This window comes from Lepus europaeus, chromosome 18 (assembly GCF_033115175.1).
Source record: "Lepus europaeus isolate LE1 chromosome 18, mLepTim1.pri, whole genome shotgun sequence".
NCBI classification, from domain to species: domain Eukaryota; kingdom Metazoa; phylum Chordata; class Mammalia; order Lagomorpha; family Leporidae; genus Lepus; species Lepus europaeus.
In genome coordinates, this window is record NC_084844.1 from 54,349,188 (window position 1) to 54,374,273 (window position 25,086).

General features: G+C 47.0%; 1 protein-coding gene across 2 annotated transcripts; it reads right to left on the reverse strand.

Moving 5' to 3' along the window:
* Positions 1-763: 763 nt before the first annotated feature.
* Positions 764-20,929, reverse strand: TMEM220 (transmembrane protein 220). Of its 2 annotated transcripts, XM_062216909.1 has the most exons (6): positions 20,824-20,929; positions 20,434-20,463; positions 13,700-13,760; positions 11,282-11,405; positions 9,614-9,673; positions 764-2,334 (listed from the first exon to the last, which is right to left on the reverse strand). In XM_062216909.1, exons 1-6 carry the CDS (start codon positions 20,914-20,916, stop codon positions 2,199-2,201), a joined length of 504 nt encoding a protein of 167 aa, XP_062072893.1. In that variant the 5' UTR covers positions 20,917-20,929; the 3' UTR covers positions 764-2,198. The 2 variants fall into 2 exon arrangements, with proteins under 2 accessions (XP_062072893.1, XP_062072894.1); XM_062216910.1 differs by lacking the exon at positions 9,614-9,673.
* Positions 20,930-25,086: the final 4,157 nt, after the last annotated feature.

Consider the following 25,086-nt stretch of genomic DNA (forward strand, 5'->3'; position numbering starts at 1 on the left):
GAAAAGTTGAGTTTAAAAACAACTTCACTAATAAGGCACTCTTCAAAAGACAGTACTCCACCCAGAGTTAGTGTCTTTATCTGCTCAGCTGGGGATGCAAAAGGTACTTTAAATATTTGTGGGATTCAGTCATAATAGGAGATGCATGTGCCATGAGAACGTATCTTAAACGTTACTGTCTTCTCAAAATGAAGCATGACTGGGAGGAAGGGTAGTTCCGATGTCCAGTTTGCAAATGTGCCCATTTCTTCCTGTGACTTTAATAGACAAAGGAGGCATAAAAGCCATAAATACCATGTGAGGAAATTTGCATTGGGAAACGCAAAGGCTTCACATGTATTTCATTGGCCTTTAAATTTTACTATAGGTGCTTGAACATCAACTGGATTTTTTTCTTTTTCCTTTATCCAAGATCTTGGTAGAGAATTTCCGGCTGTGCATTGGGCACTGTGTCAAAAATAACCAAAACATGCATACCTCCTTTAACAAATACTTATAGAACGCTTACTGTGGTATTAAAGACTATGAACTGGAGACAACCAACCAGACGCACTGTCACTCTACTGATGTGTGGTAGGCACTACTGCTATTGGAGTCTATTTCCTGAATGTGTGTCAGTACCTGACAACACCCACATGCTCTCAAACAGCCATGTCCACCAGAAAAGAAATGCAAGCCGTAGATGTGATACAAGATACTCCAGCAGTCACACGTAGAAAAGTGAACAGAAACACATGAAACTAATTTTAATAGACTATTTTATTTAACCAGATATATTTAAAGTATTCTTTTCAACATCATTATAAAAATATATTCATTTTGTACATTTACAAAAATCTAGTGGGTATATTATACCTGCAGCTCACTCATTTGAACACTGAAACTTTCATTGGAAATACATACTTAGAAAACAAAATTTGCAGTTGAAAAAACAGACTGACATAATCAAGTCGTTTCAAATACATTTAAAAGTTTTCTAATAATGGAAGATCACTCTAACATGGGCGAAAAGCCAGATTTTTCAGTCACGCCGGCCTCATGTCAAGTGCTCCATAGCAGCGTGGGGCTGGTGGCTGCTGCACTGGAGAATACAGCTTTGAAACAGTCCCCTACCTCAGTGACTTTCAGCGTTCCTTTCTTAAAAATGTGCGTAGATTTTGGTCCCATTACTCAGACTAATTAATATTCTCTCTTCCCTTCTCGATGGATCCCAAATTGCTTGCTTCTACCCAATTTCCCTTTCTTTCCAAGACCTGCTTGTTCGTTCGGCTCACGTCTTCCTTCAGTTCACGGCACTGTGGCCGTTCAGTCTTGAGGCCAGTTCAGGGCTATGGCCCTCTCAGCTCTACTTCAGTGTTCCCCTTACTCTGACCAGCTCTGTTTTGATCATGTACAGTGTTTTGCAAGCCCTTTATATTTTCAGAGGGCTCTCATACTAGCTAGCGACTTGATCTTTGCAGCTGAATAAGTAAGTAGGGCTCCGGTACGAATCCTACTTTATAGACAAGGAAACACAGTGCTGGAGGTGTCTGTGTTTGTCCCTCGTCACATGGAGAGTGGTGACGCTGAATTAGATCATGTTCTTAACTCAGGATCTAGTGCCTCTTCCACTGTACCCAGACACCACACCCCTCAGGATTCCAGAGAATGTCGGACCCCATCTCTCACTGTCTTAGCCAACCTGACATCACACACTGCCTTGAAAAGTAGTTAAGGACACCCCCCCCTTTTTTTTTTGACAGGCAGAGTGGACAGTGAGAGAGAGAGAGACAGAGAAAGGTCTTCCTTTACCATTGGTTCACCCCCCAATGGCCGCTGCAGCTGGCGCACTGCGCTGATCCGAAGGCAGGAGCCAGGTGCATCTCCTGGTCTCCCATGGGGTGTGGAGCCCAAAGACTTGGGCCATCCTCCACTGCACTCCCGGGCCACAGCAGAGAGCTGGCCTGGAAGAGGGGCAACAGGGACAGAATCCAGTGCCCCGACCGGGACTAGAACCCGGTGTTCCGGCGCCGCAGGTGGAGGATTAGCCAAGTGAGCCGCAGCACCGGCCAAGGATCCCTCCATTTAAAAAAAAAAAAAAAATCATCCCTCCTAGGATTATCTTAAATTACCTGAAATAAACTGCTGGGAAACTGGCCTGTCACCCTAGTGTTTATAAAATACTGATCATATTCAAAAAAATCACGGCTTGGATTCATTTAAATGGCTGTCTTGCAGTGAGTTGGCCAGGAAGACTGCATCTCCTTGTTGGTGTAAACGTAGATCCATGAGATAAATGGGAAAAGAACAATTGCAATGGCAAGAGCCAACTGAATTCTTCCACCAATTGGATTCCTATAAATAAAAAAAAAATTCTAAATAAGAATTTAATAAAAGTGTAAGTTGCATTGGAAACAAAGTTGAATTGGCAAAACATGTCATTACATTTTAGTATAGCTTGTATGTGCGTGCAAAATTTGACTTCATTTAATTGACACAATTGTACATAATTATACCCTTCTTCATGTGTTTATAACTATATATATATATATATACATATATATATTTACTTATTTGAAAGGTAGCCAGAGAGGTCACCAATCTGCTAGTTCATTTCCCAAATACATGCAAAAGCTCGGGTTGGGCCAGGTCAAACCAGAGTCCCGTCCCAGAAATCAATCCAGGTCTCCCACGTGGGCAGGGCAGGGGATGCAAATACTTTGGCCATTATTTGCTGCCTCCCAAGGTGCACATTAGCAGGAAGCTGGAATTGGAAGTGGAGCTGGGACTCAAACCCAGGCACTCCCAGTATAGGATGCAGATATCCCAAGCACCATCTTATCCACTGTGTCAAACTCCCACCACCTCTGTTTTTAACTGGAATATAGTTCATAGTTTTATAGAAATCCCTGACATATATTTTACATCCTCAAGATTTTGAAGATCTTAAGTTGCCATCTCTCACAGTTTTGTTGTTTTTCTTTTATTCTGTTAGACCTGTAGTCCACCTGGGATTGACTTATGAAAGTCATGAGGTATGGGTTATTTCACTTTTTTCCATATGGATACTCAGTTCTTCCAGGCACCAGGCAGTTTATTGAAAAGACACCATTCTTTGCTACCCTGCAATACTACCTTTGTCTTAAGTCAAGGATCCATACATACGTACAGATCTGTTTCCAGATTCTGCTCTGTGTCACTAGTTTATCATTTCACCAGTACACATTTCTCAAATTATTTAATCTTCTCTAATTTTTCCAATAATTTTTTATAGTTCTGTATGTAGAGATTCTGCAATCTCTGCTAAATTTATTCCTGAGAGGTTATTTTTGATGCTATCATAAGGGACATGGTTTTGTTTTTATCATTTTCTGCTACTAGCTGTTAAGCTGTTAGAAGTACAGTTGATTTTTCCATATTGAATCCAGCAATCATGCTAAACTTAGTTATAAACTCTAATAATTTTTTTTTTGACAGGCAGAGTGGATAGTGAGAGAGAGAGACAGAGAGAAAGGTCTTCCTTTTTGCCATTGGTTCACCCTCCAATGGCCGCTGTGGCTGGCGCATCTCGCTGATCCGAAGCCAGGAGCCAGGTGCTTCTCCTGGTCTCCCATGCGGGTACAGGGCCCGAGCACTTGGGCCATCCTCCACTGCACTCCCGGGCCACAGCAGAGAGCTGGCCTGGAAGAGGGGCAACCGGGACAGAATCCGGCGCCCCGACTGGGACTAGAACCCGGTGTGCCGGCGCTGCAAGGTGGAGGATTAGCCTGTTAAGCCACGGCGCCGGCCAAGATTCTTTTCTTCTACCTAAGCAAACCATGTCATCCACAAATAATGAAAATCTTATTTTTTCCTTTCCAATGCTTGTACGTATTATCTCCTTTTCTTCTTTCAAGTCCTGGCCAGCACAGTGACTGGAACGGGGAGGAGTGCTCATCTCACTCCTGCTATCAGAAAGAGCTTTTCACCATTTAGTCCCACACTTTGGTGTTGAAGCCCTTCATTAGGTATTTCCTTCCTATATCTATTTTCTAAGAGCCTTTTAAAAAAAAGTCTTGAATAGATGTTGGATTTTATCGGTCTCTCTATATAAATTGGGAAGATGGATTTCCATTTTTTCAATAACGTTGAAAATATGGGTTGGGTTTTGAGTGTTTAATTAACTTGGTGCTTCTAGAAAAAACTCACCCTGGTGGTGGGGTTATATATTGCAGGATTTGATTCTCTGATGTTTTGACAGGTGTTTTCCCATCTGTGGCTATAAGGAAGATTACTGTGTAATTTTCTTTTGTTGTAATGTTCTTGGTTGTTTCTTCATTTTCTGTTTTCTGGAAATGTCTGTTGAACATCATCATTATTTCTTCCTTAAATGTTAGACTTCTCTAGCTATACCATCTAAGTCCAGAATTTTCCTTTAAGGAAAATTTAAAATATGGACCTAATTTCTTTTAGTAGCTGTGAGATAATTCTTCTTGTGTAAGTTTTGGTAAATTGTATTTTTCAAAGAATTCGTCTATTTAATCTACTTGTAAGTGTATTGGCATTAAGTTATTTGCAATCCTCTTACAATTTAAACAAATTATTAAATGTGTAACTGTGTCCTCTTTTTTTTTTTTTTTTTTTTTTTTTTTTTTTTTTTGACAGGCAGAGTGGACAGTGAGAGAGAGAGACAGAGAGAAAGGTCTTCCTTTGCCGTTGGTTCACCCTCCAATGGCTGTCGCGGCCGGCGCACCGTGCTGATCCGATGGCAGGAGACAGGTGCTTCTCCTGGTCTCCCATGGGGTGCAGGGCCCAAGGACTTGGGCCATCCTCCACTGCACTCCCGGGCCACAGCAGAAAGCTGGCCTGGAAGAGGGGCAACCGGGACAGAATCCGGCGCCCCAACCGGGACTAGAACCCGGTGTGCCAGCGCCGCAAGGCGGAGGATTAGCCCAGTGAGCCGTGGCGCTGGCCTGTGTCCTCTTTTTCAATCTTGATATTTGTTATGTGTGCTTCCCCTCTTGCTTGCACATTTGTTTTTCATTTTTTAGTCTTGCCAGGCTTTATCAATGTTATTAATCATTTTAGACAATATTTGTTTGACCTGGTTAATTTTGCTGTTTTTACATCTGTTTTTTTTTTTTTTTCATTTAATTGAGTTCTCTTTTTTATGTTTATTCTCTTCTTCTTCTTTTCTCCACCCCCCAACCCCAAGTGGTGATGGGGGATTAACTTGCTGTTCTTTCCCTAATTATTGAACTGGGGATTTCCAATACTTCTCCTTAATTTTTGGCCTATTTTTTTTTCTTTTTCAGTATATAGTCTTTTTTTTTTTTTAAAGATTTATTTATTTATTCAAAAGTCAGAGTTCACAGAGACAGAAGGAGAGGCAGAGAGAGGTCTTCCCCACACAGGTTCACTCCCTAGTTGGCCCAATTGGCCATGCCATGGCTGAAGCTGTGCTGATCCGAAGCCAGGAGCCAGGAGTTTCTTCCGAGTCTCTCACATGGGTGCAGGGGCCCAAGGATTTGGGGCCATCTTCTACTGCTTTCCCTGGCCATAGCAGAGAGCTGGATCAGAAGTGGAGCAGCCAGGACCTGAACCAGTACTCATATGGGATGCCAGCACTGTAGGCGGCGGCTTTTCCTGCTATGCCACAGCGCCGGCCCCAGTATATAGTCTTAAGTTTACCAGTTTCCCCAATGTGATTTTAGCTGCTTTCTAAAATTTGTGCAGCCATAAATTTTGATACACAGTGTTCTTATTCAGTTCGAAATATTTTCTTATTTCTGTTGTGATTTTTTAACCCAATTTGAAAGTATATTCCCTAACTTCCAAATATATAGTGACTGCTTTTTTATCTTTTTGTTAATGATTTCTAGCTTAACTGAACTGTGGTCATAGAACAGAGTCTATAGTTTCAGTCTTTTGAAATTTGTTTGGACTCACTTCATAGCCTAACATGCAAGCCATTATTTTATAAATCTGCAATGTGTACATGAATGGGGATTCTGCCACTCTTGGTTCAGGTGATCTAATCTATGTCCATAGGTCAACTTTCTTATTGTGTGATTAAAAATCTTCATTGATTTCTTTTTACATCTGCTTGCTCTAACAGGAGTAATATGTTAAATTCTTGAAAGATAATTTGGATTTTTCACTTTTTCTTGTTAGTTCTGTCAATTTTTGTTGTATGTATTTTGAGCAGTGTTATTAGGTACATACAAATTTAGAATTGGTATGTCTTCTTGATAAACTGTACCTTTCTGTTATTAAAAAGTATCTCCTGGGGCTGGCGCTGTGGCTGAGCAGGTAAAGCCACCTCCTGAAGTGCTGGCATCGCATATGGGCACCGGTTCGAGTCCCGGCTGCTCCACTTCCAATCCAGCTCTCTGCTATGGCCTGGGAAAGCAGTAGAAGATGGCCCGAGTCCTTGGGCCTCTGCACCCGTGTGGGAGACCTGGAAGAAGCTCCTGGCTCCTGGCTTCAGATTGGCACAGCTTCAGTCGTGGCACAGCTCCCGCTATTGCAGCCAATGGGGGAGTGAACCAGCGTGCGGAAGACCTCTCTCTCTCTCTCTCTGCCTCTCCTCTCTCTGTGTAACTCTGACTTTCAAATGAAAAAAAAAAAAAAAAAGTATCTCCCTCTGGCATCTTAAGCCCACTTGCCACATGGAAGAAGATCCGGCTTATTCTTCATCCCATTATACCAGGATAAATTCAAAAGACATGAATGTATAAATGCAACTATATGTGTATTAGAAGAAAAACTAGGTAAGTTACTTTACCAGCCAGAAGGGAGGAAAGTTTTCCTAACTATGATTAGAGGCTAAATTTATTTGGAGCTATCTTGTTTTACAGATTTGACTTTGGAATCATGCAGATGTTTTACATAATTCTAAAATAATAATCTATTTTAAACAAAGTTATCCCTAGAAAGAAATGAACCTAACCATTTTCACCCGGTGGCATAACACACAGAGCAACTATTGCAAGTGATCTGAGTGCACACCTTAATTGGGATCTACCCCAATGACAACGAAAAAGGCAATTTTCAGAAATCATATTGTTATATTGAGATTGTGTTTCTACTGTGGGGTAAGTCCAATGAGTTATTATGTTGAGGTTACTGAGATGAGAGACTTTGTCATAATTAAAGTAGATACAGATATAAGATCTCTGATAAGGGTAAATGAAAACTGGTATATATAATATCATACAATATTTTTATCTTTAAATATCTATTTACATGTGTTAACCCTAAATATCTATGACACATACACATTCACACACACTTGGAAAAATGTTTGATGCCAGGTCTGGGACATAAAACATGAGCCTAGGGGTGGGTGTTGGGTGCAGCTGTTAAGCTGCTACTCGCGGGCTGCCTGCCTCCCATAGTGGAGTGCCTGATTCAAGTCCTGCCTACTCCACTTCCAATCCAGCTTCCTGGTAGTTTGCACCCTGGGAAGCAGCAGGTGATGGTTCAAATACTTGAGTCCCTGCCACCCACATGGGAGACCCATATGGAGCTCCAGGTTCCTGGCCTTTGGCCTGGCCTGGCCCTGGCTGTTGCAGGTATTTAGGAAGTAAACCAGCAGATAGAAGATCTCTTTCTGTGCCTCTGTCTCTCTGTGAGTCTCTGTGTCTTTCTGCTTTTCAAATAAAATTAATTAAATACATATCTCATATATATGTATATATATTTCATATATATATTTCATATATATACATATATATATAAAGCAAACCATGTGCCTAGGTATAACATGAGCCTGGAACACCTTGTTGAACCAGAGAGTAAGAAGGTTACTAAATATTGCTAGGATTATGTCAAAGAGAATTCAGGAGCCAGTGTGAATAAGTGTTGCTGATCAAAGGTGGGACAGCCTGAGCATCAACACAGATGATAACTGCCCTGGGCTGAAACACTTACGTTGAAATCCATGACTTTAAACAAAGAAATACAAATGCACACCATTTCTTGCCCAGGCCAGAAATTTTGAAAGCTAGTCAACAAAGGAAGAGAACCAATGCTTCTTTCTTTCCTTTGCCTCCTTAGATCTGTGGAAGTTTCTCTTTATGGATGTTTTCCAGTTGACAACGTGTAATAATTATAGCATATACCATTTTGCAACTCAGATGAATGGGTGGATTTAGATAATGATCACCTAAGACCATTAACGTCACAGATAAGGAGCTGGGTGTTCTGTATATTGTGATAGAAGTACATAACACTATTATTTTACATGAAATAGTTGCTGCTAAGAGCAATAATGATGATAATGAAACCAGGTTATGGTCAAGCCTCTGGACTCAACACCAGCTCATAGGAAATATATGGCACAAAGGAGCAAACACTTATAACACTATTGGAGAAAACGTTAAACATTGACTAGAAAGTTGATAATACCAGAGTTTTTACTGTTTTACTGTAGTGTGTGTGTGTGTGTGTGTGTGGATGGCAAAGTGGCTAATGTTAGTATATGTGCTGCCGAAGCAAGCATAGCAAAGTGGCTAATTTTAAGTGCTTTTCTTTTAGAGGTACATAGTGAGATATTTACAGAGGAAACAATGTGTTATCGGAATTTATTTCAAAATAGTCTGGGGGTGTGAAGTGGGTAGTGGCATAGGAGAAACAAGACTGGACCCATACTGATATTACTGAGGCCAGGTGATGGGTACACCTGATTCATGTAGTAGTCTTTCTGACTTTGTGTTTGCAAATTTTCAGAATAAAAAATTAAAACAAGGAAATAAAGGTAATCCCTTCAGAAACCTCCCCCCCTTTTTTTTCTCTGCTCTAAAGTCTACTTGTTATTAAAGTAGCTATATTGGCTTTCATGTATTTGGCATTTGTATAGTTTTTTTCCCATCTTTTGGTTTTCAGTCTTTATCTACATACTTAAGGGTTATTTTTTTGTAAGCAGTGTACAGTTAGATTTTTAATTTTTTATACACTTTGAAAGGCTTTGACTCTCAATGGTCTGTTTCCATTTAATATAATTTCTGGTATATCTGGGTTTAAATTTGTCTTGATATTGGCTTCCTATTTGTCCCACTTGTGCTCTGTTTTCTCTCCCTTCTCTTTTCCTGCCTTCTATATTTTCTATGCTTTTATTATGTCTCCTAAGGATTACAACACAAACCCTTGACTTACCAAAGTCCAGTACAAATTGGTACTTTTACCTCTTCCCAGATAATCCAGTGACCTCAGACACTTTAACTCTGTTTATCCTTCTAACTTAAATGATCCTGTTGTTCCATATTTTTATTCTCCGTATGCTTAAACCCCACAAAACACCACCATGGCTTTATAACAGACATTGATTTACCTGTATTTGCTCATTTATATTTTCTTTGCTCTCCAATCTTTCCCAAACCTCCCAACTTTCTCCTAAGATCATTTTCCTTTACCTTGAGAAATACCCTTTGGGCCGCCACTGCCTATGACTGCTGGAGTCACGGAGGAAGCTACGACAGTCATGGACACGGGGGTGATCATGAAACGCCAATTATGATCAGCTTTGCTTAGGAAAAGGAAAGAAGACTGTTCTCAGAAGATTCCTGTCTTCATTTGCATTTCAGTGTGTTCACTACCACCTGATTTTATAAATCTTGAGTACGTGTCCTGTTTTAATGGGTTGAAAACTTACTTTGCTGAGCTGCGGCACAGGCCCATCCATGCGGCGATAATCACCAGGCCAGACAGCTCCCTGTAAAACAGCACACAGGGCTGTCACCTCCCCTCCATGACCACCTGATGGGGCATTCAGGCCGGGTAACTTTCCCCAGATATACAGCATCCACAGTATGTTTTCTCATTGGGTCATGACTCATAAATTATTTTTCTCCAAATGAAAATTAATTCTATCTAAAGGAGCAGATATATTATAGACACCTCCCAGAATTAAATACATATTTTTAAAAGCCGTATGAGGATACATCATTGACTGGGAGGAACAGGGCAACCAAGAAAAGAAGGCCAGATTTGATTGGTCATTTTAAAAAATTTTTCTTAGAAGTTTCAGTATTAGGAAGGCTCAAACCAATACATAATTTGAGTATGATTGCAGCAGATTGGGTCAGTGTTTAGGGAAGAGGAATGAATCAGACAAATAATTCTGGAATGGGTATAAGCTTCTAGATGTATGTGCTAAAAGCACCTTTCTCTTCCATAGAAAAAGTCATATGATGCCGGTAACACTGGAAGCCCTACCTTTCATTCACCATAACCAATGGGCTTCAAGCTGGAGGAGACTCAACCCACCTGATTTACATTCCCATCTACAGACCCAACCTGATTGGCTCTCCAGTTTTCCAACTGTGAGGCCCTGAACCAAAGCAGCAGCTTTTTCCTGATGCCTAATTTTCACGTGTCTGAATCTCGGTGTGGTATTGGCAGATCTTAGCAGCAGAGCATAAGAGAGTAAAGGGGCTCTTAATAAGACCAGGGGGTCAAGGGCAGAAGGGAGCAAAGGCAGAGGTGACAAAACAGGAAGGGAGGGTCAGGATGGGGAGGTGACATGAGACATTCCAGACCAAGCCCTGCAGCACTGGCTGATCCTACTTCTAGGTCAGACTTTGTCTGGAAGCAGAGCGAATCAGCATGCGGGTGAAGTTGTGAATTCACTAGACTACACTGACGATTACTGTACTGCACCCTTGCCAGTGGCGAGGAAGCCAACCTCCAGCAGCCCAGCAGGCTACAACGTGCGGTAGAATGACTGCCCATAGTAGAAAGAGTAGAGTCTGATGCACAGTGTTGGGGGTCAATCCTGGCTCTATCATTTCCCCAGTTTCTCCCACTTACAAGGGAGATAATATCCCTCCCCCACCCCCTGCCCCATCCTACTCCTCATGTTATAGCTACGATAATTAAATCCTCATTGTGGCCGGCGCTGTGGCTTAACAGGCTAATCCTCCGCCTTGCGGCCCTGGCACACCAGGTTCTAGTCCCGGTCGGGGCGCTGGATTCTATCCCGGTTGCCCCTCTTCCAGGCCAGCTCTCTGCTATGGCCCAGGAAGGCAGTGGAGGATGGCCCAAGTGCTTGGGCCCTGCACCCGCATGGGAGACCAGGAGAAGCACCTGGCTCCTGGCTTCGGATCAGTGAGATGCGCCGGCCACAGCAGCCATTGGAGGGTGAACCAATGGCAAAAAGGAAGACCTTTTTCTCTGTCTCTCTCTCTCTCACTATCCACTCTGCCTGTAATTAAAAAAAAAAAAAAAATCCTCATTGTGCACAGAGAAGGTGGTGGTGTAACACAATCCAAGAATTCTCAGTACTACCCCACCCTTCCAAAGAGCAAAAGTCACTGCTCACCTGCCTTCTTCCTCATGCAAGATGTTCTGCTGCGTGTGAAGCAAGAAGTGGTAGGCCAGGCCCACAGCCCACACCACGCAAACTGCCATGTGTACTGCAGACGCACTCTTCCAAAGGAAGTTACCTGCAAATAGATAATCCTGATGCTGTTAATTATGTTACAGTATCTAAAAAAAAAAATGATGTCTTTCTTTGTGTCTTCTTATAATGTGCTTTTAGGAAAGGCATTCAGAAAAAACTCAATTTTTTCTTTTTTTTTTTTTTTTCAGGAATGACAACCATAGAAGTCATAGTCCTGATTATATAAACTTAAGTGGTCACTTGTTGTTTTGGTTGCCTAGCAACTCCTCCTTCATAGGACGACCACCCTGTGAACTGGAGAGCAGCCTAGTGAAGCAATGCATTTTATGCCCTTAGCCACAGGGATCTGGCACGGTATAAACAGATGGTGAATCTGGGCCAGCAACTCAATTCTGAGACTTTGGGAGAGTAAAGAAGCAAAGCCTATATCCTCTTGGAATAGAGTCTGTTAGACATGAGCCGGGAGCTGCAGGGCTACCACGTGGGACTCTGGTGTGAAATCACAGCAATGGACCAGGGGGCCTGAGAGGTGGAGAGAAACGTTAAGTTCCAAGTCCACCAGCGCCTGGAGTCAGCACCACCACATCTGTTTAGTGAACTACACGCTCACAGAAAGTGAAATGAAAAGATAAATTTATTCTCGTGCAAAAAAAAATGTTGAAATCCATGCATGTGAAGGAACTTCAAAAAGTTCATGGAAAGTACATATTATGGGAAAAACTATGCATGGGTTTCAACAACTGTTTATCGCTAACTTTTCTATTTTTCCAGATCTTTTGAAGTGTCCTCATATACTGATACATTTTCTTCCCCCCTCAGAGCACATTTGAGTTGTTGAGTATTTTTCTAGCTTATATAACTAAAGGAGTTCCAACTTGAAGACCCACCTTCATGATACAGAGTTCTGGAGACCTAATCAAGGAGCCCAGGCATTTAGGGAACTAGAATTTTCCCCATTAAGGTGGGAACCAATCATTGGTCTTAATCCCGATGCCCCTGAGAACTGCCAAGCCGCACTAGCAGAAGCTGGGCCCAAGTCCAGCTCACAGAGCCAACCTTCTCTTCGAGAATCAGCTTCTAAGGCACCTAAGGACTTGCCATCAGGCCTACCTCCTAGATCAGAGGTGAGGAACATCCAGCCCATGAAATCTTTGGGTCTGGCCCTGCCAAGGCGACAGCAGGCAGGACTCGAAATTCAATAAAGCTCTGGCAGGCTAATTTTCAAGTTTATAATGTTGTATGGTCCACAAATGATGTTATAAGTATCCAAATGGCCCTTAGGGAAAAAAAAAAAAAAGGTTCCAACCCCTGTCCTATATGCTATAACTGGATCATGTCTCTACCCTGTCCTCATAGGGCCAAGCCTTTAACACATGGGCCTCTGGAGGACACCATAGCTAATATCCAAACTATTGCAAAGAGCAACATATATTAATGAGATTTGTTTCAGACATTGTAAGCAATCTCTGTACGTAAGTGGCAGTTCAGGTACATAACTGTTGAACAGATTTCAAATAAGAAAATCGTGAATGGGAGTGGTATTGCTCTAAAAAGAATTCATAAAGACAATGGGTTGAATTACACTGTAAAGAAATATAGAATAGGAGCTGGTGCTGTGGCATAGTAGGTAAAGCCGCCACCTGCACTGCCAGCATTCCATATGGGCTCTGGTTCGAGACCCGGCTGCTCCACTTCCGACCCAGCTCTCTGCTGTGGCCTGGGAAAGCAGTAGAAGATGGCCCAAGCCTTTGGACCCCTGCACCCACATGGGAGACCCGGAGGAAGCTCCTGGCTCCTGGCTTCGGATCGGCTCATCTCCGGCTGCTGTGGTCACCTGGGGAGTGAACCAGCGGATGGAAGACCTCTCTCTCTCTCTCTCCCTCTGCCTCTGCCTATCTGTAACTCTGCCTTTCAAATAAATACATAAATAAATAAATAATCTTTTTTAGAAAATATGGAATAGACATCAATTGCCACTGACTACAGAGACACAAGGTTAGCACTGAGATCATTGCTGAGTTTATATTGCTTTTGTGGCTTCAGAAGTCGGTGCAGTGACCGAAACCCTTGTCTCTCCTGGGCTGAGCTACATAACCGCTCATCCAGATCAGCATAAGGAGGACTTCAGTCTAATAAGTAAAGATGACTTAGCATGGCACGACTTCGTACAGTGCTCCTAAAGATGGGTAAGGATGATCTAGGCTCAAACTGTGCCTTCATTATCAGAAGTGGGAAGACTTAGCCCCATTTTTCTCCTGGGAGCTGGGAAAACACATTCTGGTTATTCTAAGACCATCAGATTTGCCGTGACTCCACTCTGAATCCAGGGGTTCATACCTGTGACGAGAGGGTTAAGTCCAACAAGCAGGGTCAATACTGCAGGGATCGCATACATCACCTGTTAGCAGACACAAGAAATGATGTGAGTTAAGAAGTGTGCTCTGGGTCAGGCGCTGTGGTGCAGCAGGTAAAGCTGCCACTTGGGATGCCCACACCCCGTACTGGGGTGCCTGGGGTCTCGTCCTGCCTCTGCCTCTGCTCCAGCTGCCTGCTCATGTGGCCTGGGAGGCAGCAGATGGCTCACGTATGGAGTCCACGCTACTCAACGTGGGAGACCCAGCTGGAGCTCCTGGCTCCTAGCTTCCATGTGGCCCAGCTCCCTTGGCTGTTGTGAGCATTATCATCCACTGCCTTCGCTTCCCAAGCTCGTTAGCAAGGATGCTGGATCAGAAGCAGAGCAGCAGGAACTCGATTTCACACTTCCATATGGGATGCCAGCAGCACTAGCTATGGCATAACCTGCTGGGCCACAATGTCAGCCCAGAGAGTTTGGATCGATCTTAAAACATGCTGAGGGGCCAGCGCTGTGATGTAGCAGGTAAAGCTGCCACTTGCAGTGCCATACTGGATGCTGGTTCAAGTCCCAGCCGCTCCTCTTCAGATCCAGCTCTCTGCTATGGCTTGGGAAAACAGTGGAAGATGGCCCAAGTGCTTGGGCCCCTGCATGGGAGATGGAGACCTGGAAGAAGCTCCTGGCTCTTGGTTTCATATCGGTGCAGCTCCAGCCATTGTGGCCATCTGGGGAGTGAACCAGCGGAAGGAAGACTCTCTCTCTCTCTCTCTCTCTCTCTCTCTCTCTCTCTCTCTCTTTCTGCTTCTGCCTTTAGGTAACTCTGCTTTTCAAATAAATAAATAAATCTTAAAAACAAACAAAACAAAACATGCTGAGCTCCCCATCTCTCCAAGCAATTTGCATGCCAAAATGACCTTTTCTCACTTCCCACTTGCTAAAAGAAGCCATGAAAAGCAGCCATGGTCAACTAGACGGCCCTGCAGGGGCTGACCCAATGGACCATGCAGTCCAATACTCCATAGGAAGTTTTCCAATGTTGAACAGATCAGAGGTGCCCACAGAGAAAGAAGTTCAGCCTCCTCACGTCGGAAGCTTCTGATGAGCTCCTTTGGGATTTGAAAGACTGGCTCCAAAGAGATTCTCTTCCCAAGCCTCATTTATAGCAAGCAGGCTCTCGCCAAGCTTAGTATTGTGTGTGTTGTGTATGCGTGTGTATGCAAGTGTGTATATGTGTGTATGTGTGCAAGTGTGTGTATGTGTGCACGCATGAGTAGGTGTATGTATGTGTGTGTCTGTATCATGGGCAGGGGGCAAGTGGAGAGGGTAGGCTTACAGGAAGTCTGGGGCCTTCCAAGAAATGCAGCCACTTAACCACATCTGCTGCTGGGCTTATGTCGAAAGCTTCAGTTTATCTGGAGGCTGTCAGAGCTGCACATCTAAAGCGATTTGTTTTCACTCTAACAACCTGTCTGTCTTGACCCTGCAGAGAGAGAGCTTCAGGATTACAGACTCTGTTCATCTTTTCTACTCCACTGCTAGCGGGTACTGGGATATCCATCAATGCTGACATCTGCAAGGCAGGTGATCTCTCCCAGGTGCCAGGCAAGCTGCTGAGGGCTCCATCAGGACTCTGCAAATGTTAACATGCGTGGAAGTCACCTGGAGAGCTTGCCAAAATGCAGGTTCTGATTCCCGAGGCCTCAGGTAAAGGCCACGATTCTGCTTTTCCAGCAAGTTCCCCTCCCTAGGTGACCTTATGTCTTAGAGAGAGAGAGAGAGAGAGAGAGAGAGAGAGAGAGAATATACGTAACAAAATATTTAATTGTGCTCTCCATTAGAAATGTTTGGGGGGCAGTGCTGTAGGGCGCTAGTTTGAGACCCGCGTGCTCCGTTTCCATCCAGCTCCCTGCCAATGCACCTGGGAAGGCAGCAGAGGACGGCCCAAGTGTTTGGGCCCCTGCCACTCATGTTGCGGGACCTGGGTGGAGCTCTGGGCTCTAGGGTTTGGCCTGGCCCAGTGCTGGGCATTGTGGCCATCTGGGGAGTGAACCAGTGGATGAAAGATCTCTCTCTCTCTCTCTCTTTCAAACAAATAAATAAATATTTAATAAAAAATGTTTGGGAGGTAGTTTTTTTTTTAATCTTTTATTTAATGAATATAAATTTCCAAAGTACAGCTTATGGATTACAATGGCTTTCCCCCCCATAACTTCCCTCCCACCCGCAACCCTCCCCTTTCCCGCTCGCTCTGGGAGGTAGTTTTTAAATATGCATTCAAATGTATCTGTCACTAATAGATTAAGAAGTCTAAAACCTTGTTTCAGCATCTTGTAACAAACAGGAACAAAACCATTCTTTAAAGTCACAGTTCCCCACAGCAATTGTGACACATTAATCATCATGTCAATGTTTTCTCTATTATAAAATTTGAGAGAAGAGAGACTGAAAATCATTACCTCTAGTACACATATTAAAACAACATTCAGTGAACCCAATAGACTCTATGTACAATGGCATTTTATATTTTGTTAGTAGATTTAAAGCAAAGCAAAACCAACTACGAGCAGTGTGGGGTTCCCTTACACTATTTAGTTCAATGCAACACACAGGTGCTGAGAGCCTGGACGTCATTGCTAATCCCACGCTTCCTTGGCTGGGGGTCAGGACAAAGGCTTTTTGAGAAACCCAGTGCTCACGATCCAGACACGAAATGGTGTCTCCCAGGGTCAAGGGGGATGATGTTGGAAGCACGTAACAACAGGTCTGCATGGGAGCTGACCTACTAGAATGAACCCTGACAACATGCCCTATTGGTCTGCACAATTTGGACAGCAGCCCTGCTGGGGGTGGGCACGGGAGGGGGGGGGGTCTCCCAGGAAACCTTCTCTACAGAAGGGGAAGAAAGAGCAGGAAAAAACTTACTTTGCCCCTGCCTTATTTCTGCCCACTTGAGATGCTCTTTTTTTTTTTTTTTTTTTTTTTTTTGGAGATGAGATGTTTGGAGCTGCAGCAGCCATTCTGTAAACACAAGGAGAGATCTAACTCATAGAGAGAGGATGGCAGAGACCAAAGACGACACTGGACCATCAAGCAGCCACCTCCCAACTTCTCATGAAGTGAGGTGCCCTGTGGTTTTATGACCATATGCTGGTCATATTTACCATTATTTGCTGCTGACACAAGTGTCCTCCATGGGTTAGGGGTGATACAGGCGACGTGGGGATGAGCCCAGTGCAGCACCAGCCCCCAAGGCCCAGTAACCTAGCGTTTGTCCATAGGGGCATTCACTCATGCGACAGTCAACATAGAAAGGACTTCTGTAAAGCCAGCTCCATGTGAGGTTCCCTCCACAGCAGGGAAGAATTATTCCTTATCCTCCTGGGAGCTGGCAGGGCCATGGCCAGCTCTGGTGCAAAACCGAATGTGTTCACAGCGCAGAAAAGCCTTGAAGGAAGAGTGGCTGGGATTTCTGAGGACGGTTTTAGCGGGGAGACAGCATTTGAAGGAGTCCTTGGGTAGACGGTGGCAGGCAGGGCACCATAACTATGAGAGCTGGCCTGGGGATTCCGACGCCAAGCTGAGAAGGAGGGCAGGGCCCAAACTGTGGCAAGCCCGGGGTCCACCTCGGGAAGCTTCAGCTTACGAGACCCTGGGAAATGATCGGGGTTTGTGAAGCAGAAAGTGGCACACAGGAAGTGTGCTAGGAGTGGAAGAGACTAGAAGCAGATAGAACAGTCAAGAGGGGGCCAGTGTTGTGGAGCAGTGGGTTAAGCCGCTGCCTGAGATGCCAGCAAACCATATGAGCACCAGTTCGAGTCCTGGCTCTTCCACTTCCCATCCAGCTCCCTGCTAAGGCTGCTAGGAAAGTAGAAGAAGATGACCCAAGTGCTTGGGCCTCTGCACCCACGTGGGAGACCTGGCAAAAACTCCTGGTTGCTGGCTTCGGCCTGGCCCAGCCCTGGCCTTTGTGGTCCTTTGGGAAGTGAACCAGCAGATGGAGGATCCTTCTCTCGCTCTCTGTACTTCTAACTTTCAAAATAAAAAAAAAGTGGGGAAGCTGCTGCAAGGGGCCATGTGAGAGGGAAGGCACCTATGTGTCCTACGTAGATGGCAGGGGCCCAAGCACTTGGGCTGATTGGGAATGAGGGAGGGGGTCTTTGGGGACATGGGGGTTACCATTCACTGGATTTAAACATGAAGCAGAAGACAAAGCACACAGGTACTGTCTGGATAAGCCGTTAGAGCTGGGTCGCTCTTGCTGTACTGCTGTTTCACTCAGTTATTCGCTGTTGTTTTGAAAGCGATCCCAAAGGCAGGGGTAAGGAACAGAGATGTTAAAGACAACTGAGGTTTTGAGCCAGGATGACTCAGCATAAGATTCTGCTGCGGACTGAAATGGGAGAGTCAGGAGGAGGAGTGGGTTTGGGACGTATTTAAGGAGCAGTGTGACCTACAGGGGGATATATCCTGCTGTCTTTGAGAAATTCAACATTTTAAAGGATTCATGTATTTATTTGAAATGGGATAAAGAGAGAGGGAGAGACAGATAGCAAGATCCTCTATCCGGTAGTTCACAGGAACGGGGAAATGCATCTGCGTGTCCCACGTAGGTGGCAGGGGCCCAAACACTTGGGCCATCTTCCACTGCCTTCCCAGGGCATTAGCAGGGAGCTGGATCGGAAGTGGAGCAGCTGGTACGGGAACCTCTGCTCATATGGGATGTGGCCTTGGTCACAGGCAGTAGCTTAGCCTGCTATGCACAATGCCAGTGTGAGAAATTCAACAGTAAGCTGGGTATCGGAAACTTATCTTCAGGGAAATATTTGAAACTCAGGGCCAAAGAGCTGAGGAAGGGGCAATTTGATTTTTATCAGGGACCTGTGAGTCTGGATAATATATCATATCAGAATGCAGTCCCACTGCACTGGAAAAATACCAGGCAATAAACAGACTATGTAGGATTTTGCAAAATTCCCCAGGCTTCCTCTTGTTGCTCATGTGTCCATGGTTCAATGCTATTCTAAATCCTCCCATCTTCTCGCTGGTGATGTCATACAGCCTTATGCATCTGCACAGAAGGAAACTGGACAACATCCAGGTATTGCAGAAAATGCATTGGGCTATCGCCTCCAGCCTTAGACAGTTCGCATCTGAGCCCAGGTTGAATGCCTGCTCGTAGTGTTATGGCTCTCAGGGACTTTCTGTGACTATAACTCAACAGAACCTTGGAACTCAGGCCCGCTCAACGCTGGCTGGGGTTTCTGGCTGGGAAGTCATGAGGGATGGCTCAGCAGACCCTGAAAATGTCCACTCTTGGTTCTCCAGACGTGTCCTCAGCTGTGCCACCCAGGACCCCCTCCCCCAGTGGACAGCATAGTATTTGCATATAACCTATGCATAGTCTCTCCGAAACTTTTTTTTTTTTTTGACAGGCAGAGTGGACAGTGAGAGAGAGACAGAGAGAAAGGTCTTCCTTTTGCCGTTTGTTCACCCTCCAATGGCCGCCGCGGTAGCGCGCTGCGGCCGGCGCACCGTGCTGATCCGAAGGCAGGAGCCAGGTGCTTCTCCTGGTCTCCCATGCGGGTGCAGGGCCCAAGGACTTGGGGCATCCTCCACTGCACTCCCTGGCCACAGCAGAGAGCTGGCCTGGAAGAGGGGCAACTGGGACAGGATTGGTGCCCCGACTGGGACTAGAACCCGGTGTGCCGGTGCCGCAAGGCGGAGGATTAGCCTAGTGAGCCGCGGCGCCGGCCTCTCCGAAACTTTAAATCATCTCTAGATGACTTAGGATACCCGACACAAGGTCAGCAATATGACTTAGGATACCCGACACAAGGTCAGCAATTGTTATATCGTATGGTCTAGGGGGTCGCGACAAGAAAAGGAAGTCTGTACGTGTTCAGGACATGTGTAATTTTTTTTCCCCAGCATTTCCCAGCCACCGGTGGTTGACGCCGTCCACACGTACACAGAGGGCCGACTGTCATTCTTAGCTTTCTTGAGGCTGCGTAAGGACATCTTTTGGATAGCTGTTCACAAAGTGAGCGATGACACATGACAAGTGACCAGCACAGGGCAAGATAAAGGCTCCGACTGTTGTTAAGCCTGGTGTCCGCGGTGCTGTGCCACAGCAGGTAAAGCCACAAGCTGCGACACTGGCATCCCATGTGGGCGCCGTTCCTGTGCCAGCTGCTCCACTTCCGATCCAGCTCCCTGCTAATGCACCTGGGGAAACAGCGGAGGATGGCCCAAGTGCTTGAGCCCCTGTAGCCCAAATAGGAAACCCAGATGAAGCTCCTGGCTCCTGGCTCTGGCCTGGCCAGCCCTGGCTGTGTGAACCTCTTTCAATTTCTTTCTGTATGTCTCTTCTCTGTAACTCTGACTTTCAAATCAATCAATCAATCAATCAATCAATCTTTCTTTTTTTAAAGGCCTGGTGTCACTAAGGTAGCAAGAACTGCTGGTATGATTCTCTCTCTCTCTCTCTCTCTCTCTCTCTCTCCTTGTGCAGAGCCCTCTGCACCTCCAGAAAGTTGGGAATGTATACACACAGCTTATATTATCACTTTAATTCTACACCATCACCACCCACCCCAACGCATACAAAAAATTTTTTTAGGGAAAGAAAACTTAGGAAGCATTTGATGTGAGCAGAGGACGGGCAGATACAAGAGCATTCCGGGCAGTTACACGGTTCTTTCACACAGTGCATACTCACAACCCAAACTTCTGCGTCGGGATCATTGACCTGGAAAGACAGAAGGGGCAGGCGTCAGCTGACATCCCGTCCCGCCCCGGTCCTATAACCCGCCGCACTGCGATGGCCTGTTCCTGTCCCGCCCCGGTCCAACACTCGGCCTAACCGGGAAGGACGCAGGGAGCCCCGGAGCAGCCTCCAGGGACAGCCCCCCCCCCCCCCCCCCGATCGGGTGCCCAGGTGTGCGGCGTGGTGAGGGGGGGACACATCCGTGTCTCAAGAGCTGGAGACCCAGGCGGAAACCCGAGTGCTGTGTTCGGGTTTGGGCGTCCGTCTACACCGCAGCCGGCCCTAGGAGGAGCCCGGAGCACGGAGCCCGGCGGGTGTCCCCCAGCCCCCGCGGCGTCTGACCTGCACGAAGGCCGCCAGGGCGAAGAAGCCGGCCATGAGCGCGTTGCAGGCCCTCCACAGGGCGCGCGCGCGGGACCCGGCGGCCGGCGCCATCCGCGGGGCTCGGAGCGCGGGGCGGCGCCTGCGGCCCGGACTCCTCCCCGTCCCGGCGCCCGCGCCTCCTCCGTCCCCAGAGTGACCGCTGGTGAGCGCGCGGCGGATGGCGGGCGGCGGGCGTCCGGCGTCCTTGTGCCCCTTTCTCGGATGGGGCAAGTGAACGCCCAGGGGGCCTACGGCACCTCCTCGGGGGAACCTCCAGACTCGCAGTTCCAGCTCCATAGTCTGTTTCCACGAAGGCTGCCTTCCTCGTAGAGAAAGTAAAAAAAAAAAAAAAAAAAAAAAAGGAAAACAGGAGGGGTGTGTGTGTGTGTGTGTGTGTGCGCGCGCGCGCTCATCGGTAGTTACGCATTTCTCTCCAACGCTCAGGCTCCTGCAGAGCCACATAAGCATATGGTAATTTGTAGACGGTTATATTAGCATCTTCTACGGCTCACAGATTTTCCACAGACAGCCTCATCTGACTCCAAGGGCCTTTATTATAAAAGGTTTTTACATGTTCTACATATTGACAGTTCTCTCCCATCACCAAAATCAGCCACGGTCCAGGTGCGCACCCCTAGCTCGTGAATTTCCCCAGGGACCGAAGACACTGGCATTCTCCCAGGGCTCCCCTCACTCCCTCTCCTCGCCTTTCCTCCTTGTGGGTTCTGTTATTAGCCTTTCAGACGAGTTCTTCCCAGGCCTCATTTACACATCCATGGGCCGCTGCTCTAAAGACTCTTTATCAAATCGGGAGCGCCCCTGCCTGCGAACCTCCCACCCCCTTCCAACTTCAAGGAAATTTCCAGAACCTTCGGAGGGTTTTCTCTCTCTTTCAAGACATGCTTAGTCCTCCACCCCGGTGTGTGCTTGGTGTTGGGACCCTGGAGGTGGATTGGATAGCCTGTTGGCTCTCCTGGGAAGGGGGCTTGGTGGTTGGCGGGGGATGGTAGGGGTGGGGGCACACACACATTAGCAGAGGTGTGGAGGAGACTGCTGGGACCCCTCCCCCGAACACACACCGCCTGAAGTCTGACAAGGCTGCTTCTCTGTGCCCCTGCTCCATCAGCCTTGGCGTCGGATACAAGATGCTGCCACTGCTGTGTTCTTTAAGTAGAAAGAAAAAAGAGGGAGTGTGACGGTGGACTTCTCTGCCGGATGAAATCCTGCGTGGGAGCTGTGGCCCCCTAGAGCCTCAGCATGTGACTGCACCCGCAGATAGGGTCTGCTGTGGGGCCTTGGCGTGGGTGGGGGGTATCTCCCAGAGGTGTCTGTGCTGCGAGCCCCGTCCCCCAATGTGGTGATGCTGGGAGGTGATGGAACTTTAAGAGGCGGGGCGTAGCGGGAGGTGATGAGGTCACGGGGTGCTATCCTTGGAACTGAATTGCAGAGTTCTCGTGGGACCCAGTTAGTATCCTGGGAGAGGGGGATGTTGTCAAAAGAGTGAACCTGACCCTCAAATCTTTTAAAGATTTATTTGAAAAGCAAAGAGACACAGAGGGAGGAAGAGAGAGACTTTCCATCCGTTCGTTCACTCCCCAAATACCTGTAACAGACAGGGCTGTCCCACATGGGTGGCGGGGTGATGGGACCATCATCTACCTTCCCAGGTGCATTAGCTGAAAGCTGGATCAGAAGTGGAGCAGCCAGGACTCAAACTGGTGCTCTGATATGGGATGCTGGTGTGGCAAGTGGCAGCTTAACCTGTTGGGTGCACCACAGCACCTGCTCCACGAATCTCTCTCACTTCGGTCTCGCCTTGTGACCTCCTCCATGTGAGCCCCTGTGTGGTGCTGCCATCCACCATACGGCCCTCACCACCAGAGAGCTGGGGCTGCCCAGTCTTGGGCTTTCAGCCTTCCAAAGCTGGGAGCTAAATAAACCCCTTGGGGCCAGCGCAGGTAAAGCCGCCACATGCAGTGCTGGCATCCCATGTGGGTGCCAGTTCGAGTCCCAGCTGCTCGAGTTCCCATCCAGCTCTCTGCTGTGGCCTGGGAAAGCAGTGGAAGTTGGTCCAAGTCCTTGGGCCCCTGCACCTGCATGGGAGACCTGGAAGAAGCTCCTGGCTCCTGGCTTTGGATCAGCAGAGTATCCTCTTTACAGAATCCCGTTTGAATTAGGAATTTGTCACTCACAAGGAAGAATGATGACTTGTCCAGTCAGGAGTCAAGAGTCAACCCAACGCTTGACATCCAAGCACCCCCTGCTGAAGGCTTGCCCAGACTTCCACGGATCAGGCAGAGAAAAGAGAAGGTTTGGCCTGGGAAGGTAAAGAGGAATGAGTTGAACTGAATCCAGTGTGTCAGACAGCTCTGCTGGAGGAGCTCTCTCGCTTCCCTCTTTGAGGAAAGATAATGTTGCACTGCTGCGGAGATGATAATGTTCTGAGGGGGCAGTGAGGGCCTGGCACAGCCGGCTGCCCTCTGCAGAAAGAGCGACACTAAGGAACCCGGTCCTGCTGAGCTCTCCCTGGCTGCCGGGCCAGTGACAGCTGCCAGCGCCACCGGTGCCAGGAGAGCTAGACGCACCTGGAGAGGGGGCCTCACAGCCTGCACCTTTGCTCATTGCGGTATCGGCTTCTGTACTCTGCTTGCTTGCTTGCTTGCCCCCGTTTTACATCCTCCTTGTTTCACCACGGTTAGACAGAGCAGGCCGAGTTCTCAGAACCGAGGAACGGCCAACAATTCCCGGAGATGTAAGATCAGGGACCACAAGTGCATATCACAGTTTTTTTTTTTATTGTTTAAGATTATTTCTTCACTTCCTCCTTTTTAGACAGTAGCTTTCACTTTTAAAAGCACCAATGAAATGCATAGGTTCATAAAGACAGCCAAAGAGAACATAAAAAAGCGCTCACGTATACACCTGTTTGTGTTGGATTATATAAGCTTGGTGTAAACTGGGCTGGGGGCTCTCCTTTGCCATACCACTGTTACTGGGAAGGCGGGGAGGGTCCGAGTTCGAACTCGCAATAAACAATCCCTGCAATTTGCTTCGGCTTTGGACTCTGGTGGTCTCTGATTCTTGGGGGTAGTCGATCATCGGGCACTTCAACCTAACAGTGGCTGGGCAGCCAGTGGACGTTTGCCTGCGAGTGGCATCATAACCACGGTACCCAGAGATGCAGTAGAGAGAGTCAAGTGCACACAAAGGCACAGGTGCCCTTCTGGGACCATGGGATCGAGAGAGAGAGAGAGAGAGACGGAGGTGGAGATGGAGATGGAGATGGAGACGGAGATGATGGAGATGATGGAGATGGAGACTGGAGACAGAGATGGAGATGGAGGGAGAGGGGGTGGGAGAGTGAGTGAACACAGGAATGTATGTTAAGGAAGAATGTCAGCAGAGGAGGGTTGGAAGTCCCTACAAAGTCATGTCCATCTGAGAGGCAACAGCAAGTCAAGCCCATCCCTGCCCAGGCTGGAGGGGGCGCCTTCCTGATCAGACACAGACACTCAGATTTTTTGGTCAGCCAGTTCACCAGCCCAAACCCTCCTTCTGCTGGGATTCTGGGTGCTGGCCTCAGAAAGCTTGGCTTCCCATCGAGCTCTCCTGCAGAGGGGAGCAAGCACCGACCCACGAGCCGGTTATCCGTCTAAGCATTTTGGTAGAATGCTGTTCTCTTCTGTAGACTCGTTCGCCTTGTACTTGTCTCCATGACCTGTGCCACCACATGTGGTCAGCTCAGCTGCTCTGGAACGCACAGGCAGGGTGGACAAAAGCCTGAAGCAGCGTCATCCTTGGGAGCAGCCCCTCCTCCTGCAGGGCGTCCAGAGCGTGGGTCCTGGTGATGCACACAACGTGACATGTTTGAGGACTGGGGATGACAGGGCTCAGGAATCCCTGCCTCTGCTCAGTACTGAGCCATTCCACTGTCCTCTGCCCAGCACACGGGGTCAGCAAAGGCCAGACCACGCTCTCTGCAGTCTCTGCTGATGCCAAGTAGTGAAGCATTGGCCGGGGAAAGGATTTGGAATAGGACAGTGAATGTTGCAAGACACCTGGCTCAGATGTCCTCTGGCGCCTCCCACTGGAAAGAGAATGTAGTTTCGTGCACCCTTTACCCTCTTCATCAGCGTGAAACACTCACTGAGCCATTTCTTTCATCCTTGCACGGTTTGCTCCAGACAGGCACTGAGGATACGGCCATGAACAAGCGGGCGCCGTCCTCACCCTTGTGGCGTG